Source organism: Calidris pugnax, unplaced genomic scaffold (genome assembly GCF_001431845.1).
Source record: "Calidris pugnax isolate Ruff unplaced genomic scaffold, ASM143184v1 scaffold247, whole genome shotgun sequence".
NCBI lineage: Eukaryota > Metazoa > Chordata > Aves > Charadriiformes > Scolopacidae > Calidris > Calidris pugnax.
This window is the reverse complement of record NW_015090980.1, coordinates 2016611-2035181: the sequence shown is the minus strand read 5'-3', so window position 1 is coordinate 2035181 and position 18571 is coordinate 2016611. Positions and strand designations below refer to the sequence as shown.

Genomic DNA, 18571 nt, shown 5'->3' with positions numbered 1-18571 from the left:
AAAGGTATTTATGAGAGAAGCTGCCGGAACGACCGACTTCTGCAAACGAACAGACTGGAGTGGATCAATGCATCAGAGCAGGAGGTATTTTCCGTCTGTCTTTTTTTAATAATTATTATTATTCTGGATTAAATATGTAATAAATGCTCTTGTAGAATTTAAGGCCTGAAGACAGACAAGCCATTGCACAATCTTTTTACATACCTAAACAGATTTAATTGCTCAATTATTCCAGATAAACACGATAAGTTCCCTGCCATGAATAATTTATAATCCAGCTAGCCACACAATCTCTGAAACACCAATCTATGGCTGCAGCAGAGGAAAAGCGAGCAGATGCCAGGATCCTGAGACACCCCGGCTTGGTACCACAGGCCGGCCAAAGGAGCCACAGTGTAGGATGCCCAGGGCAGGTCTGGCCTTGGCCAAAATCACTGGGACAGCCCCTATCTTCATTTGGGGTCAGAGGATGCAAATACTGAAGAAATTAAATAGGCACAAAGTTAGGATGTGCACATAGGGCAGTGCATCCCTCCTGCCCATGGTCCAGACACGGCTGGGTGTCTCACACAGCCCCTCTCAAAAGCTGGCTGCACTGTTTTTCTCCAGGAATTTCATTAGATGATTGTGATGAAGCTTAAGGGTTTCAGTGAAGCCCAGTGGGACGCAGTGCACTGGAGGATGGAGATCCTGCAGGGGTTATCACGAGGGACCCCACGGAGGAGGACTGCTGGGGGCATGAGAGGTCCTGTCCAGCCAGGGTTTACCACGCTCAGTTGGGAGAGATCTGAGAGAGAGAGACCTGGAAAGTGTCCAGAAGGATGGTTAATCCTATGACCAAGCCATCCCAAGCAGCCCCTTTCCCATGCAGAGGGGTGAGGAATCCCAGCACTGAGCACTGCCATGGGAGAAACCATTGTGCCAACCACACATCCATGGGCAAGAGGGACAGGTACCAATCTCCAGGCTTCAAACCACCCCAAAGGAACGCAGAAGGCTTTCCCATGGGGCATTGGGCCCTATCATCAACCTTGAGCACCTTTATGACTCTCTGAGAAGCAGATGAGACCCGCTTGGGTGGGTTTCCCCCAGCCTGGGGACCCAGCACTGCCTTGCCCTGCCCCGTTCCCCACTCTTTCCAATGGATGCTCCAGCACATGAGTTTTATTTACGCTGCTGCTTCGTTCCAACAAGCCCACATTAAATGGATTTTGCTCCCATGTCCTGCAGCAGCAGGAAGAGAGGGCTGTAAGGGCCTCTGGAAGGTTTTGGCTCTATCCTCTGCCCCCAGCAGGATCAAACACGCCTGCATTGCTGCCCACAGATGTTTGTCTAATTTGGTCTTTAAAACTTCCCATCAGTTGTGGATTTACTGGGTGGGCAGCAAAAGGGGGAATAAAGGGGCTTTGGCTTAACCACCCTAACTGCTAGAAAACGTTCCCAAAATATTAACCTACATCTTTCTTGCGGTCTAAGTCCACTAATTGCCATCCTACAGATGACAAACACTGAACACCAGCTATTTCATCCAGAAAAAATAGCCTGTTACCAGATCCCCTGCTGAAGGCGTCCATCTGGGGGAACACGTCCCGGCACCAAGACCACAACGTGCAAAATATCTCCCAGAGGTGACTGGCCACCAATGTTAAAACTTCCCATCAGTTGTGGATTTACTGGGTGGGCAGCAAAAGGGGGAATAAAGGGGCTTTGGCTTAACCACCCTAACTGCTAGAAAACGTTCCCAAAATATTAACCTACATCTTTCTTGCGGTCTAAGTCCACTAATTGCCATCCTACAGATGACAAACACTGAACACCAGCTATTTCATCCAGAAAAAATAGCCTGTTACCAGATCCCCTGCTGAAGGCGTCCATCTGGGGGAACACGTCCCGGCACCAAGACCACAACGTGACCCTTATCTCCCAGAGGTGACTGGCCACCAATGTCTGGCCACAAAACTTTTGGTCTTGATCTCTCCTGGGGCTCCATGGCACTTCCATGGCCTTCAGACCCAATTAATGGTTTTCTGCATTTCCAGGTACAGTTTCTGTGCAGTTTTAGGAGCTGCTCAGGTAGATTTGGAGGACCACATGCTACGAAAACTCACCCTTGCATGGTCCTATCAAAGCAGCCTACAGACCACCTGCCCCCAGGCCCACCTCCCATCTCACCTTCTTCTGAAGAGACCCATTTGGGTGGCCCTGGTGCCTGAAATGGGCTTACAGGTGTGGGCTATGAACGCCAGAAACAGTTTCTCCAGTCACAAGCTACCTATTTTAATAGATGAGAATAGGTTTTCTGTGTTGAAATTGCTATCCCCTTCCCAATGCACCTCAACCCAGCATCTACTAAGCAAAACATACCAATTCCAACACAAAAATCTGTAAACAATTAGAATTTCAATAGATACCTGTAATTCAGGGTTTTATAGCCATTATGTAACTTCTAAGAAGAGGATACTTAATTGCAAGCTATTCTACAATAGCAATCACCCTGGCTTCGAAAAAAAAATTACTAACACGGACAAACGCCAAGCAAGACTAAAATTGGCCATTCAAATCAGGATTTTTTACTTGCTGATCTAAAGTCATTATTGCCATGGAGACCTAAACTGAGGCACCCCAGGAAGGTATAACGAGAAAGGGTCCTGCTATCTGCAAGGCTGCCTCTTCTACCATCACCCAAGCCAAAATAGGAAGTTACCCAACTGGGGGAGGTCTCTGCTGCCCTCCTGATGGGGGGCTCAAAGGAGCACCACAGACCAACCATTTCAAACCCTGGTCAAGCTTCCAATGAAAGGTAGTTTCATTCTGCTCAAACGAGGGGCCGAGCCCTTGATTACAAAACTAGAAACCGTTAGAGAAAAAGATTTCAAACATTCATCCATTCAGAAAAAAAAAAAAAAATCCCAGTAGCAAATATTTCCTCCACCTTTTGGGGCTTCTTAGCTTTTCTTTGGAAGATCTCCAAACAGCAGCAGCTTTGGGTCAACACAAAAAAACCCAAACAACAAAAAAACCCTCTAAATCCACCATGCAGGAATTCTCTGACGAGCACCCTTTTTGTGCAAACACGCCACCAGTCAACTGCTATTTTAAGGCAGCCTTTAGCTCCTCATTGCCCACGGAGCCGGCTATCGCACCCCGCGGGGCTCCCGCTGCCGAGCGACAGCGACGTTTCTAGCACCGGTGGCTGCAAAGGAGAAGATGGAAGGAGAGATGGGGATGTACCCGACACAGCAGGGCACACAACCCAAGCGATAAATACCAGAGGAATAAATCAGGTTGGCTCATTTGAACAAAGTATTTAAGAGCTCCTTGATAAGGGCATCCGTCCACGCCATCACAGCCGGCAACTCGGTCTGCAGGAGTGGGCCAGGGTTGAATGAAGTCTCAAATTAACCTGACAGGCAAAGGGAAAAAAAAAAAAAAAAGCGCTTCTCTTGCTTGTAAATAGTGTATTTTTTGATTAAAGCATCACAGCTGCGACAGACAGCTATCTCCAGGCAGCCGCCCTACGCCTCCGGCAGGACATTTTGGAAAAGGTGCGGGGTTTCTATAAAAGCATTTCTTTCTGAAGCTCTACAGCTCAATGCATCGCCTGTGGGTGCCAAATGCACCCAGCACCTCCGTGCTGGGTCCCCTCCACCACCGATGCCGCCGCAGCCGAGGAGCACGTTGGAGTAGGTGATGGGCAGTGCAAGCTGCAGGGCTCTGGGACCAGCACCGTGTCCATCCAGATGGAAAAGAAACTTTTGATTTGCTCCCACGCCAATTAGAAATCACTTTGGGAGAGAAACAATAAATCTTGTCACCGTGCCCCAGCCTCAAACCCAGGTGGCCCCAGTGTAATTACCAGCCACGGGACCGACCCTGATCCCCAGCATGTTTCTCGTGGGTGAGACAGCAGAAGCAATCACTGCTCCCCCCCTTTTGGGGTGTTCAGCCATAGAGGTCTCACTCCTGATTTTTCCAGTGCTGTGCATCAAAACCTCCAGCTGAACCGTGGACCGCAAGCAATCAGACCCAAACTGCCTTAAATTGTGCAGATAAAGGATGGGTTGGCAAGAAGGAAGCAGCCAGGACCGGTGCACCAGGGGGTGAAAAAACATTTTGAAAACACAAATACCACCTTCCCACAGGCTTTTATCCGCCCACAGCCGTGTCTGTTGGCGTTAACCCCCTGCCTGGCTGGGCTGGCTGCTGGTGCTCTGCAGAGAAAGGAAAGGAGGAGGAACAGCTCTGAACCATGGTGTGCAGCAGGTGTTGGGACGCCAAATGGCACACCGTGCGTGACCAACATCACCTTTGGGGGGTTGCTGCTCATCAGTGCAGAGCAACCCACTCGCCCAGGGAGAGGGGCTTGCCGTGCCAAGACCTTTGCTTCCCGGTGGGATGCAGGCTGGATGGCGTGGGACAACTGCCCACAGCTAGAAGACATGGGAAAATGGGTTGGCTGGAGAAGAAGGGGGACTGGGGGCAACAGCTTGAGCTGGCCAGAACCATCAGGAGGGGCAATGAAGCCTTGACTTTCTACAAAAGGTAACGTAGCACCCAGTGTTGGCTCTTGGTTGGGTTTGAGATCACTCAACACAGGGGTGCTGGAGCTGTTCTGAACCCTCCAAACGATGTGTCCTTCAAAACTATCAGATCACGGGGCTTTTCTGGGCAGACCTGTAAAAACTTCATGCCCGGGATCTGCGTAAAGCATTATTTCAACATGTCCCCCGGGTCTCAATGAGAATTTAGCACCTGGAATTAGTTATGGAAAACAATATTTCAGAAGTCGCTGGATTTTTCTTTTTTTTCTTCCTAATTCAATAAAGCGATAACGATTGTCTGCTGAGAGCAAGTAATGGGATCCCAGAAGCAGCTCAAAGACAGATGGCAGCAGCAGCATGCCTGTTTGGTGATATTTCTCAAAGCGCTCTCCAATTTGAAAGCCACAATCGTATCATCTGGAAAATTAATATGGCAAGTCAGAACATAACACAGAGTTTGCAAAAAAAACCCAACAAAAAACCACAACACAAATTTCAGGGCATTAGGTGGCCTGGCCCAGCATCTCAGAACTGACTTGGGACTCTGGAAAAAAAGTCAGGATTCCATGCCCCAGTCTGCCAAGGGTCCCTGGGGGAGGTTGCTCAGGACCAGAGGAAAGCAGGACGCCTGGAGACAAGGGCTTCACCTTTTAGGGGAGGGAAAAGAAGGGCCTCCTCTGCTCCAGCACTGCTGGTCTTGCATTAGCACGTCATGCTCCACCAAACATCAAGGGTATTTGCTTTTCTCGAAGCTTGAGAGGTTTCGCAACACGTAGAAAACCTACTGCCAATTGCGGGCAAAAGGGAGGCAGGCACGCTCAAGGACAAGCCTCTCCCCACAATAAGTATGTTCATTATTTCTGAGGAATCCAGAAATTCAGGTAATTCAACTCTTCCTCAGGTCTCTAGTGTAATTTTATTGCCAACCACTACTTTTTAGTGAGACTCTTCCACTAAACCTAGTACTTTATTTTCCTGGCGTTATTTTCTATTCACGGGGGGAAGGAGCGGCGGTGCCTTCCAGGAGAGCAGGAGAAATATGGGATGTCTCCCAGGGAAGAAAGAAGATGCGATACCTCTGAGGGCACAGGAGGGGCTGAGCAGAACCAAAGTGCAGCCCAGAGCCACGATGAAGTTGGTTTTGGAGGAACCTCACACCCAAGGAGCTACAGGGACACAGCCTTTCCAGCTCTATCCCCTGCCTACGTGTTGAGACATGGGGGTATTCTGCAATTAAGGGCGGAGTGGGGGGGTGGGGGGAACCAACCCAAAAACTAAAACCCCGAGGGGAGTTCCCACTCCTAGAGCCAAGCCTGGCAGTGCCCCCCTCTCCGGCACGCCAGCTGTACGTGCACCCCTATACATTTAGGACCCTTAACGGGCTTTTAACGGGGAAGGCTTGCTGAGGCCGCGTTTCCTGCAGAGCCGAGCTACGTGCGGTGACAGGCTCCTTTGCTCTTTGGGGACAGGGCTTCAAATAGCTGCTGGCTCGTGGCAATTAAAAACAGGCAGCGAGCGCTGCCACCGACTCCGCGAGCCGGTGCTGTGACTGATGCAAGCGCCGTCTGTAGCGCCCTGATAAGGACGTTGGATGATTCAGAATAATCTAAGCTTTGCTGAACACACCAGCCCCAGCGTTTGTGCTTCTGTCTAACGGGAATACTGTGTCATGCTCGTTCGAAGGGTGGCTGGAAGCAGGTGGGCACCAAAACCTCCTCTCTACAGGACCAACGGGCACCTCTGTCCTGCCCACCGCTCCATGGAGGTCTCCAGCTCAAGGGTCTGGCCAGTCTAATCCCATGGCTTGGACACGGTGAGGTGGTGGCAAGAGCAGGTGGGGAAGGAGCAAAAAGTTAAGTCTTCTTCCCATCTTGGGCGGGTTTTTTGAACCATGACTGAGATGGAGCTTAACTAAAATGCAGGAGATGAACATCTAAGTGGGCAGAGCAAGGGGCAAGGAAGGAAGGGGAGGGACACACTGGCCTTTGGGCTTCCAAACAGACTTCCAGCTGGTTTAGAACCAAGTTATATCCGTGCCTTAACTCATTTTGACAAACCTTTAATCACACAGACCTGCTGCACAGTCTACTCCCATCCCATTAAGACCACATGGATTTCCCTCCTGAGCTATTCCAACAACTTGGCTTTGATTTCACCCGGAGCAGAAAGCCAAGCCAACAGCACAGCCTATTTCCAACGTTGAACCGAATCCAGAACTGAAACACCCCACCCTTGGGCTGTCCTTGACCGAGAGGCTTACAGCTGAGATAAAACAGCATTTCAGAGTTAAAATAACCAGTTCTCATAGTGCAATTAGCACCGTACCCCCTCAGATATACAGCCGTGCTCCTGGGCAGCCCTTATTACATCTCTGAGATGAGGAGCTGGGTAGGACAGGAGCATGAAGTCCAGGAGCAAGGCTGTATGAGCCTGAATTGAAGTGGTGAGGAACACCTCAGCAGATGTGAACTATTGCCTCACAAACACCTCACTTTTCAGAAGTTTCTGATACTTTTTGGTCTGCTACACTACACAAATCTCATTTGACCACCTAAACATGACCATAGCCAAGAGACAGACAAAAGATGGGGTTAGGCAGAAGCATGTTGGGTTTCTGGTGATGGGAGCCCACACAGCTCTATAAGTAGCAACATTGATTGGCTAAAACTTGGGTCAAAAAAGATGCTGCTGAGATGGCACCACCTCTGCTAAGCACTTCTATCTTCAAAGACTAGATGGACCTTGTATGTTGTTACCAGCTGGGGGAGAAAGAGCCGCATCATGGCATCTCTTCCCATGCTGAGGCTCTCCCACCAGGTATCCCTCTGCAGCGTGGGACATGCACCGTGAGGGATGCAGGGTGGGGGGTGTCTGACCCTGCTTCCCTGCTGCTGGTAGGAGGATGGTAAACGGGAATTAATCCAGCTGGGATTAACCCAATCCCCGCCGAGGCACTGAAAGCGCCTGAATTTGTCTCCTAAGGGCTCCCCGAGGGCAGCGCAGCGTGTTGCCACCAAGCACACGTGGCAGAAGACAGCGTACAAGCTGGGGCCATAAAGCCCTGTGTGATTGCTGCTCCCTGGGATGTTTTGTGTGCACTGAGCGGGACTCAGAGGGATGCTCAACCCCCGTCTTGAGATTTCACGTGCTCGACCGGTAGGAAAATCTTGAGCAGCATCCCCACCGCAGGCTCCATCCACCTCCACAGGCTGTAAATGATCTTATTCCTCTGCCCGAGGACATCCACAGGAGGGAAGTGAAAGCCAATAACAGACATGGCCAAGCTTTCAAAAACACGGGGAGCCCCTGACTCGGTCCTCGCTCTGCTTCGGAGAGCTTGACAGCCCTTTCCAATCCTCAGCTTGCTTTTCTTTTTAATGATAGAGCGATATGTAGGGTTGAAAGCCAGAGGAAAACCACATCTCATCCAAGCAAACAGCTTGGCAAAACTTAATGCAGGAGGGAAGGAGGATGCAGGGCAGTGGTGGCTGGGGGCATGCTGCTTGCTGGGCTGGGTATTTATCAAGTGGCAGAAGATGCCAAGAAGAACACAGGCCACTTCCCATCTCTCAGGAGCTTTCATCTCTACTCGCAGTTGTTTTCATTACCCCCTTCTCCACCCCAGCATCGCTCCAGCGCGCGGGAAGCCACACTCTCCTGTTCCACCCCCAAACAAGTTTAACATGTCACCACAGACCCTGGCACGTCCCCACCGCCCAAGCTCACAGGAGCCAGCCATCAGGGCTGGAGAGCCACCTCGAGCAGCACCAGCCCTGTTAGTCACCGGGAAGCGTTTAGCCAAGAGGTTTTTTGACATTTTCCACAAGTGAATTTTGCATTATTTGAATCATCTACGCAGAGCGCAGCAAAAGGCGGCGTACAGGGGGGGGGACAGCCAGAATTACTCATGAGCTTTTTCTTTTTTTTTTTTTTCCTTCTTTTTTTCCTGTTGGCTCTAACTTAAATTGCCATCTATCGAACAGACAAGTCGCACGTCGCTGCAGACGGCCAGGAGAAGTCCCTGCTCAGGCTGCAGCAAGGGTTGAAAAGGCAAACGGAGTCATTTAGGCATAGAGAGCCTCAGCTTAATTCAGCACTAATCACCCCATTAAAAAAAATACAGCAGAACTAAAATAATAATAATAATTAAAAAAAAGTCCAACCAAGAGATAACAGAAGCATTCCTCACTGCAACACCGCAGATTCTGGATGAAATGAGGGCTGGGAGACTTGGTGTAGGGATAAGGGGATTAAGAGGTAAAGGGCAACGGTGAGGCAGGGCTAAAATACGAGGAATATACACATACACACACCCCACCTGTGGGCAGAGATAAATTCAAGGTTCCTATCAATACTCCCTCATTATGAAATTACATGGAATATTCACCGCAATCACAAAAAGCGTAATTTTTTTTTTTTTTAAGTGCCTAGCTTTTCCACCATGCTCACAGCACAAAGTGCTGGTGAAGAGAGCTGTCAGGATTCTTCAGGTGGGCACATCCCCAGTGAGTGCTGGTCCAAGCCAGCCCGTGCTGCTGGTCCCAGTGCCAGCCCTGAGCACCAGGAGAGGAGCTGCCCCACAGCCACAGACTGGGATGAGCATCCCTACCCCGGCGGGTGCTTCTGGGGGCGCACGGAGCCCAAATTGCTCCATCCTTATGGGAAGGCAGCCACCGTGACAAGCCCTGGCTCCCACAAAAAGCATCACTCGCTGGGCACACAAGTCACCGCCGGCTGAAGCTCTGCTAAAAAACAAACAGCAAATGGGAATAAAACTCCCGTTCCTCTCCTGTTGTGCAGCCTGATCCAATGGAAAATTTCTCCCGGATCTGCACCGTAATGCTAACGGCAGATTTATTTTTACAGCTACACCGTGAAGAAGGACGCTCTCAAAAAGAGAAATCACGCCGAAAGCGGCAACTTGACTCAGCAGCACAGGGGCCTGGCTGGGTACAGGGTGCAAGGCTCACCCCGCAGGCACCGCGGAGAGCTGTCTAACACCAGGGCAGAGCACAAACCCTGCCCGCCCGAGGGCATCCTGCCTTCCGATCTCATCACAGGATGGCAAAAAAAAATAAATAAAATAAAAATATCATACTCCTGAACTTGCTGGAAGGTGGACAGAGGGAGGAGAGCTGCTTGCAGAGCCAGTCTTACCTCCCCAGCTACCCACTCCTCTGCCACAGCCACCACGACTGTGATGCCCAGGGGTGATGCCAGACCCAATAAATACTTACTGTTAAATATTATCCCGCTATAGGACCCAATTTTTTTGAGATCCAGCGTTTTTCAGCCCCAACACTCATTCTTTGAGGGGAGAGGGAACTATGATCTCTATAATGAGCTCTCTAATAAAACTATAATACACCTCCAACAGCAGCAGAGGCTGAAGGCTGCTCCCCTGACAGGAAAACAAATAGCCATCAAGGTCCCAAGGGCAGAGGAAAACCTTGTGGGCTTTGCTGTTCAGCAGGAGGAGAGACAGCGTGAACGTTGTCCCCCAGCTCCTCCTCTGCCATCACTCCCCCAGCAAAGAGCTAAACCAACCTCGAAGCTGCTGCACCCAGAGAAAACTCAGAAGTTGAGGAGATGCCACACCAGCATCACCCCACAGCTTCTCGGTGGAGAGCCAGGAAGGGGCAGGACCTCTATGATTGTTTGAAAAGGCAGGGAGAGACTGGGGACATTAAATGGCTCATAAAAATCATGTTTAATTATCTATTGGCAAGCATATTTAATTACTTATTTTCATCCAGTGCTCACCCCTTGGTGCCCCCTGAGCTCACTGGACACAGCCCCGAGCCCCACTCGGGAATGACGGGGCAGCATGTCAGAGCACAACATACTGTAAAACGTGGCTTCGAGCCACATAAATTACAGAACCATAAATCACAGCTGTGCTCTGGTGATTTCAGGGCTACCCAGACCACAGGGGACCTGCTACTCCCCACACCAAACCATCTTGGCATCTATTAGACCCCAGGGTAAAACCACTGATGCCAACGGGGATTTAGCCCACGCTGGGCACCAGAGCCCTGTAAATGGTTGGATGTTGAGGGAATGACAGGCAGGAGAGAAGAAGAGATTGGGGATTTACCGCTATTCTCAATGGCCCCTGTCCTAATGCAGAACTAATAACCCCCCTGGCACCCCTGAGCATGGCCCTTTGCTTAAGGGGCCACTAAATCAGCAGTCACTAGCCAAGCCAAAGCCTCCTGAAAGGTAAAGACTTCAGGTGGGGCCTTAATTCATTAAAAAGGCAGGTTTTATCAAAAAATGGACACCAAAACAACGCAAGGTTTAAAATTAAGACAATAATCCAAATGAGAAATTGGTTTTTAGGAAGAGCAGCATATGACCACCTTCACAGTTTCCCTGACATTGTGTCTTTATTTCTTTGAAGTTATTTGCTAAATGCATGAGGTGATGCTGGGGGCAGGCACTGCTCTGCTGGTGGAGCTGGGCTGGAGAAGGCTTTGGACCAAGGCCACCCCTCCAGCAGTGACAAGCTCTGCTCCTGCCAGCAGTGATGCTCTGCTAAGCACTGTGCCACCCCTCTGCTTCCCATAACACCTTCTTTGCTCCACTTTACCCGAATTTTCTTACAGGATTGAGCAGAAAACCACCTACTGTTACGTTACGATAGGATCTATACAGACCCATACTATACATCCCTACCAAGTATTTCATTCTCATCTCTTCAGCTGATGGTCTGCTTTCCATTCATACCATCTCAACATCTACCTAAGACCTTCAGATGATTTTTGTGAGCGTCTCCTCCCGCTACAGATCACTCAGGAGCTGCTGAGAGCTTTTCCCCCTCCTGGAAACACAACCTTGACCGCTGTTGGGAAACCAACCAGCAAGGCTTTAATCCTCCCTGAGACTTTTACGTTTCACTTGCCAAAAGTCCGTGATCAAAGCTTGGTGATGATCTTATGTGGCACGGAGCACACAGGGAACAGATTTATTTTCAAATATTTTCAATATTTCATATTACGTTATATTCATAATGTAAAAAGGTACAAAGAATCTCTTCAGCCTCCCTAAGCAGAGAGAAAAAATGTGGACCAGAACTGAAGTTTAACAAGTATTACCACTTCATACAGCCACAAATACAGCAAATATATTCAGAATGGCTTGGGGACAAAAGCAGGGACTTCAAAGAGAAAGTAATTTGGTGAAGAACATACATGTATAAATATGCTCCTTTTATTCAAGGTGGGGGGGTAAAAAAAATATCTATTTCATGGATCTGAATACTAATGAAACTGCTTCTGATGAATGCAATTTCAAATAAAAAAAAAAGCACAATGGAAATACAAGGAAGAATGCAAAGATTTTCTATAATCCCAAAGCAGTTCCAACAAACCTATTAGGCAGCCAGACATTTTGAGTTTCATTTCAGCTCTAACTAAAGCACGTATTTTAGTGCTGCACCACTGCTCTTGATTAAAATCAACACCAAGGTCTAAATTTTGATTTTTTTTTTTTGGTTTAGCACTTTGGATAGGGAGGAAATGAATTAAAAGAACCCCCAAAAATGTTAAGAGAACACTGAAGAAGAAATTAATTTTTCAAATTAGCGATGTGCAGCAGCACTTCAAAACCCCAGAGAAACAGAAAGGATGCCTGCAGGTTACTCCTTGTGATACCAAACAGAGCAAATCCAATCAGATGAACATGCTGCAGGATCAGTCAGGCGAAAGCCACAGGAGCAGCATTACAAAGTGAAAGATGTATAAAAAGAGGATTTTCTAAACCTATTGTACTGGCTTGAAACCGAGCTATTTTCCCCCCGGAGGAGATGACAGCCTTGGCGGTACGGTCCTGCAGAACAAGCAGTCCCAAAAAAAACCTAACCCCTCAAAGACAATACTGAGAAAAACTAGAAAAAAAAAGTTTTAATGAGAAATTAACAATCCTACTAGAACGCTAAGGCTGCAATATTGCGTTTAAAATAGCACATCTCCATTCAAAAGCCTATTTCCTACCCAGGCGCATAAGCAAACTGTTAAATTTTACCGTGCCATTTCATAACTTCTCGTCTTCAACGGTGCCAGCAGAGCTCCCTGCTTCACATCTCCCCTTGCTTAAAATAACCATCTATGGCAAGAGCACTGACCTTCAGGAATAAGTGAATGAACGGGAAAACGGGCACGCCAGCACGCGACCAAATTGGAACCGACGACAGCAGTTTATTCCGGAGCACGGAGATGAACGGAGGGAAGAATATGATTATCTACATGTAAAATATTGAGTGACACCGCCAGCAGACAGGAACTTCTGTTTGCCCAGTCTTGTGAAACAAGAACGTGCTGGTGCTCAAAGGACTAAAAAAAAAAAAAAAAGAGAGAGTGGATACAAAAAAAAAAAGATTGTTTTGCTTTTTTTCCTCTCAGCAAGCAATCAACTCAAGATGCCACAGAGGCCAACTGCTTCGTCATGATAGAAATTCATTACTTGCCTTTAAGATAAAATAAGCACCAAGCCATGTGAAAATAAAATAAAAAAACAAAGAAAAATAATATTTTCAGGGAATGTACATGCTTCTGAGCAGAAGGTATCACCTAATTATCAAGCTAAAGTGTTTTGCTGGGGGTACAATTAATCCTCCTCAGAAAAAACTGATCGTGGTACTTTTAAGCAGCAGGATGGAACGTGATGGATTATGGCTCATACAACAAGTCTGTTATTATTTATATATACAGATATATTTAAAAGCTATTTTATAGCACACGTATATGACACATCAAGCTCATATAAATGCTTTTTTTCAAAACCAGGTTTGCAAAAGGGGTTTCAGAAGTCAACGTATGTGGCTGTGTCGTGCCAGACAACCACCAGAATTCCCACCCCACCACACCTGGGGTTTCTGTCAGTCCCACAGGCTGTGCAGGAGAGGATGGGCCAAGTGAAAGACAACTTTGGTTTTCTGGGGCTTGGTTTTCTTAGAAAATGAGATATTGTCGATGATTTAATCCTGCTAGACAGCCTTGAAAGCAGAAAGAGAAGTTACAAATCCACATCTGCTGCAGCACAAAGTAGAAACATCAACTACTGACATGAAAATATATCCATAAGGAAATGCAAATGGAAAATAGAGCCCCACAAATCACCCACCTCATTAGCAATACCGTGCAGCCACCCTGCAGTACCCAACGGGTTTGAGGGACTGGGCTGGGTGGATGTTTTTCCCTGTTGAGGATGGTCAAGCAGTGGAGCAGGTGGGACCAGCAGGTCCCCCCTTGGAAGCTTCTGAACCTCAACTGAATAAACAGAACTCCCTCACCTGATCTCTGCTTTGGGCAAAGGTTGGACTGGATGACCTCTGGAGGTCCTTTCCAACCCAGCTCCTATCTTCAAAAAAAGGAAGTGACATCTGAGCTGTCCCTCGTTAACCCTTTTTAAGGCCATCAGGACACTTCAGGTGCTGTTCTGTGTGACTTCAGAACAAGGGATGATGCCAAGGAAAGAGTCACACTTTGGTGAGGCAGTGACCACCGCGACTCCCCAACCAGCCCATCACACGGGCTGCCAAAGCACGCTGCAAACACTTCTCTTGGACAACAGCTTCCATCACGCAGCTCCCTCAGCAACCTACTTACACATCATTGGGGGGCTTCCTGTTAAAATGCATATTAAACGCAGAAAAACAAAAACCACCATACTTTTTTTTTTCCATCCCAGGTCCAGTTTAAAAATGCTCCGCAGTCAGTCACATTTCAGAGGGAAGAGAGACCTGGAGATGCTGAGAGCTGGTCTGGGGATGCTAACCAGAAACACATTTTCAGAGATACTCGAGGTTGGGGCCACTGTGGGAAAGCTCTTGGGCAAGGCAGAGGAGACAGGTCCAGAAAGGGAGCAATTGGGGCACTTCTGTTTGTTTATTCGCTCTTGAACCGCTACTATTCAGCGTAGTTGGTCAACTCTCAATGCAATGTTTGGACAACAAAATAAATATTTAGCGAATCAATTCAGAAGTGAAACAGAAGCATGACCCTCCGCGTTTCCTTGGAGGAGCCTGAATTTCCACCTCAGGGCCCTTTGTTAAGGTCCAGGACCTTATACTGATCTTTGCAGTGGTATGTGCCACTTCACAGGGGTGCAAAAGCAGCACCCAGCTAATTACATCTCGCTCAACCAGGGGTATCAGCGACCCCAACTCTCCTTCCACCAGGAAAAGGGTCTGGAAGACAGAAGTCTCACAAACAACAGTGTTTAGAAACTGCTGTTGTCTGGCGTCAGGAGGAAGCACTGAGTGCTCACCAGATACAGCATTAAAATGGGGGTACCGAGGGGACCTCAGCACCCAAATCCTGTTTTCTCACACGCTGGAGTGGCACGGTGGCTTTCCAAAGCGTGGCTGAAAGTCTCTGTTATTAACCCTGAGAGCAGGAATCCCCACGGTTTGGCTCTCAACAGCTCCAAAAGGCATCCACATCCCTTCCCACCCTGTGTGGAGGTCTCTGACCTGATGGATTGGCACGAGGAGCCCCATGTCCCAGCCAGCCCCAGCACCCCCCCCGCTCACCGCTGCTGCTGGATCCGCCCCCGGGAGCCCAGCACATCCATGTCACACGTCCCACACGGTGTGAAACGCTCCCCCAGCGAGGCATCATCTCCTGCACGACTTCACACTTCTCTCCTGCCACCAAACCTGACGCTGCCCGCCACTCCACTCACCCGCCACCAAAACATCATCACCTGGGATGAGTCAGGGTCTAAGACGATCGACACCTCAGGGCTGCCAACAACCCCTCTGCTCCCCTCCTGCTGCTGAGTCCTTGGACTTCAGGGCAGTTTTGTGTACATGGACCTCACCACAGCCAAGCATTTTGGGGTCCCAGTGACATAGAATCATAGAATGGTTTGGATTGGAAGGGACCTTAAAGATCATCCAGTTGCAACCCTCCTGCCCTGGGCAGGGACACCTCCCACCAGACCAGGTTGCTCCAAGCCCCATCCAGCCTAGCCTTGAACCCCTCCAGGGATGGGGCAGCCACAGCTTCTCTACCAATGTCTCACCACCCTCACAGCAAAGAATTTCTTCCTGACATCTAGTCCAAATCTCCCCTCTTTCAGTCTAAAACCATTCCTCTTGATTCTATCACTCCACTCTCTGATCAAGAGTCCCTCCCCATCCCTTCTTTAGGCCCTTTAGGGACTGGAAGGGGCTCTAAGGTCTCCCTGAAACCTTCTCTTCTCCAGGCTGAACAACCCCACCTCTCTCAGCCCGTCTTCATAGAAGGGGCACTCCAGCCCTTTGATCTTCACAGCCCTGAGAGAAGACAGGCTGAACCTCTCTGGTAGTCTACCATTTCCCTTTAACAAATTTACCTCCCCTATTTCATTATCACTCATGTTATCACAATTATCCCCTGATTAACCAGCAGAGCCCTTGCTCTTGGGCCATGCCTTGCAGCTGCCCGAAGCCAAGGTGCAACTTCTCATGGCTTGGAGACAAGAAGAACCTCTCCCTGCAAACCTCGGTAGCGGCCACCCCACTGCCCGAGGAAGAGGAGGCCTTACCTGGGTGAGGTGCGGGTTGGGGTTGAAGCCACACTGGTTGCAGACTTTACTGTGACACTGGGTGCAGGCGTTGAAGTTGGGTTGGCCGGGGGAGGAGGTGAGCTCCGTCGTCTTGCATATGGGGCAGAGGGTGCTGCTGGGGAGGGGGGCGATCTGTGGGACTGAGTAGGGAGAGGTAGGGGTGCTGCCCCGGTCTGGTGACACCGAGGGGGACCTCCCCGAGCCTTGACTCCTGGCGTCCACCTGTAGCATCTTCCGTGGTGCCTCCGCCGACGGTGGGGGCTGGCCCCGGCCCCTCATCTCCCGGGGGCTGTGGGAGGTGGGCGCAGTCTGTGCCAGGGAGGGCGATGGCGACCGCTGGCCTGAGGGCTGGTCCAGCTGCTCCGGCCTCCTCAGCGTGCTGAAACATCATGAGAAAACACAGCACAAGCCCAGATTTAGTACGTTCAAATGACACCAGTTGATGCAGAAAACCTTCAGAGCACCCCCTCCACCCCAAAAAACACAGGAAAAGAGGCTGCAAACCAAGGGAACCAATTGCATCAGGAGAAGGATGCACTTTACCTTGCAAAACGAGGTGCAATTTCAGCTTTCTCTTACATAACCCAGCAGCAGAGATGTAATTGAATTATTTGGCATATTTCGAGTTGAACCTCGGCCGGAAATTTGCCCAGAAAACATAAATGAGGAGTTTGGGGCGGCTCTGCCTCCCGCCAGCCAGGGGCTCCCCATTTCTTCTCCAGCATGAGCTCAAAGAGGCAGCAGCAACTCTAGTTTGCAGACTGCAGAGCCCTTTCTGCCAACCTGCCCTAAACCATCGTCTTACAACCCACTTCTATGAGCTGCTGTGGAAAAAAAAAAAATAATAAAAAATAAAATAAAATAAAAAAAAAGACTGCAAAGAGGCCAATTTATTGAAGGAAAACCCCTCCAGGAGCCTCAAAGAGGCAGGAGAACCACTTATACCCTCTTGTGAAGCCACCCCTGTGTGAGTCACAGGTGAAAGCAACCAAGGGCTTGTTTCCTAGGGGCCACAGCAGTGGGAAATTAAGAGAGAGGACATCAGCTCGGCTTTAGTAATCATTACTAAAGCCAGACAAGTGGGGAACACAGGCTAGGGTGGGCTGGCTGCCCCCCAGCTGAACCCTGTTCTGGGTGATGTGAGTCTCAGCTGGGCAGAAGACCAGCTGGGATGCACCAGGGCAGGAGGCTGGTTTGGAGGAGAAGGTCCAGTGGCCCCAGGGAGCTCTGGAGTATCTTCAGCTTTGAGTTCTAGGACTGGAGAGCACAGCGTGAGGTCCCACACTCCCCAGTTCCCACAGTTATTTCAGCGCAGGTACCCTGCAACGTGCTGCTGGAGCACCACGAGTGTGTGAGAACGAATCTGGAAGATATTTATGTAATTACAGGGGTTTTAGGTAAGAGAATCATCTGCTGCACGTGCTCATCGAGTATTTCTCAAAAAGGCAGAAGCCCCTGTGCCCTCACTACCTGTGATCTACAGCTGTTTAAGGAAAAATATTACTCAGACTCTCAAATTTAATAAATTGTTGATTTACCCAAGCAGGGTCTGACCTTATGAAGGTTTAAAAAGGGAACTTAAATGCATAAAACTAATGAAATTCAAAGTGCATGTTGCCACAGTAATAGGAAGCTGGATGAAAATAAATATTAAAATAGCACTTTGGGAATATTTTTTCGGCAGCAGATTGAAACCCACTTCTCTGAAGGAGGAATCGCACAGTAATAATAATAAAGCGAAGCAATAAGGGAGTAACTGATCTGCTCCAGGGTAAAGAGCAAACGGCACCGGGCCCTGCAGCCGGACACCGGTGATGAGGGTTGTTCACAGGTGCTGCTCCTCCAGCATAAATGGGGACAGCCCTGGGTTCGGAATGGGGATTAAAATCCCAATGCTGGGGGCTGCGGAGCTGCCACCCCATAAAACATGTGGCATCCGAAGTGGGTGGAGATGGAGAGCTCGGTCCCAGCCACCGGCAGAAAGTGAAATGCATTTCCTCTCCTTAAATTTAATCCTTATAAAACCAGTGTTTATGTATCAGAACACACACTGTCCTCATGGTGCGTCGGACAATGTCGGAACAGCAGCATTTGAAAAAATTAAGGTCTGTACGGTTGTTCGGAACAAGAGAGTGGTTATTCCATTCTCTGCAAATTTCAAAATTCAAAGTGCTTGCCACCAAGTGGGAATTCTGGCTCCCAGCTGGCTCTGACCACGGAGCCACAGAGCTGCAGGTTCACTTGCCAGCCCAGTAAGAAATGGAGAAAACTTAGGGGAGTTACCCACAGTGGAAGTGTTTAGCAGTGTATTAGTAGCTACCACCTATTTAGCGGCCGGTATTAGCAGTACTAGCAGTCTGGCTTACTGAGTTCAAGTACCTTTCTTTAAATAAACAATGAATTTTTTGCTTAGGGAACTTTTTGCAGCAAATCCACGTGAGGAGTGCTGTGCCTCTGAAGCTGCGCTCCATCCAGAG

General features: G+C 49.0%; 1 protein-coding gene across 4 annotated transcripts in view; it reads right to left on the bottom strand.

The window, feature by feature from the left end:
* Positions 1 to 16465, bottom strand: part of BSN (bassoon presynaptic cytomatrix protein) — an 89900-nt gene extending 73435 nt beyond the window's left edge. For all 4 annotated transcript variants that reach the window (XM_014953513.1, XM_014953516.1, XM_014953514.1 and 1 more), the window contains exon 1: positions 16074 to 16465. In XM_014953513.1, the coding sequence (XP_014808999.1) occupies positions 16074 to 16373 (300 nt within the window). In that variant the 5' untranslated portion in view covers positions 16374 to 16465. The remainder of the gene's footprint in view (positions 1 to 16073) is intronic.
* Positions 16466 to 18571: the final 2106 nt, after the last annotated feature.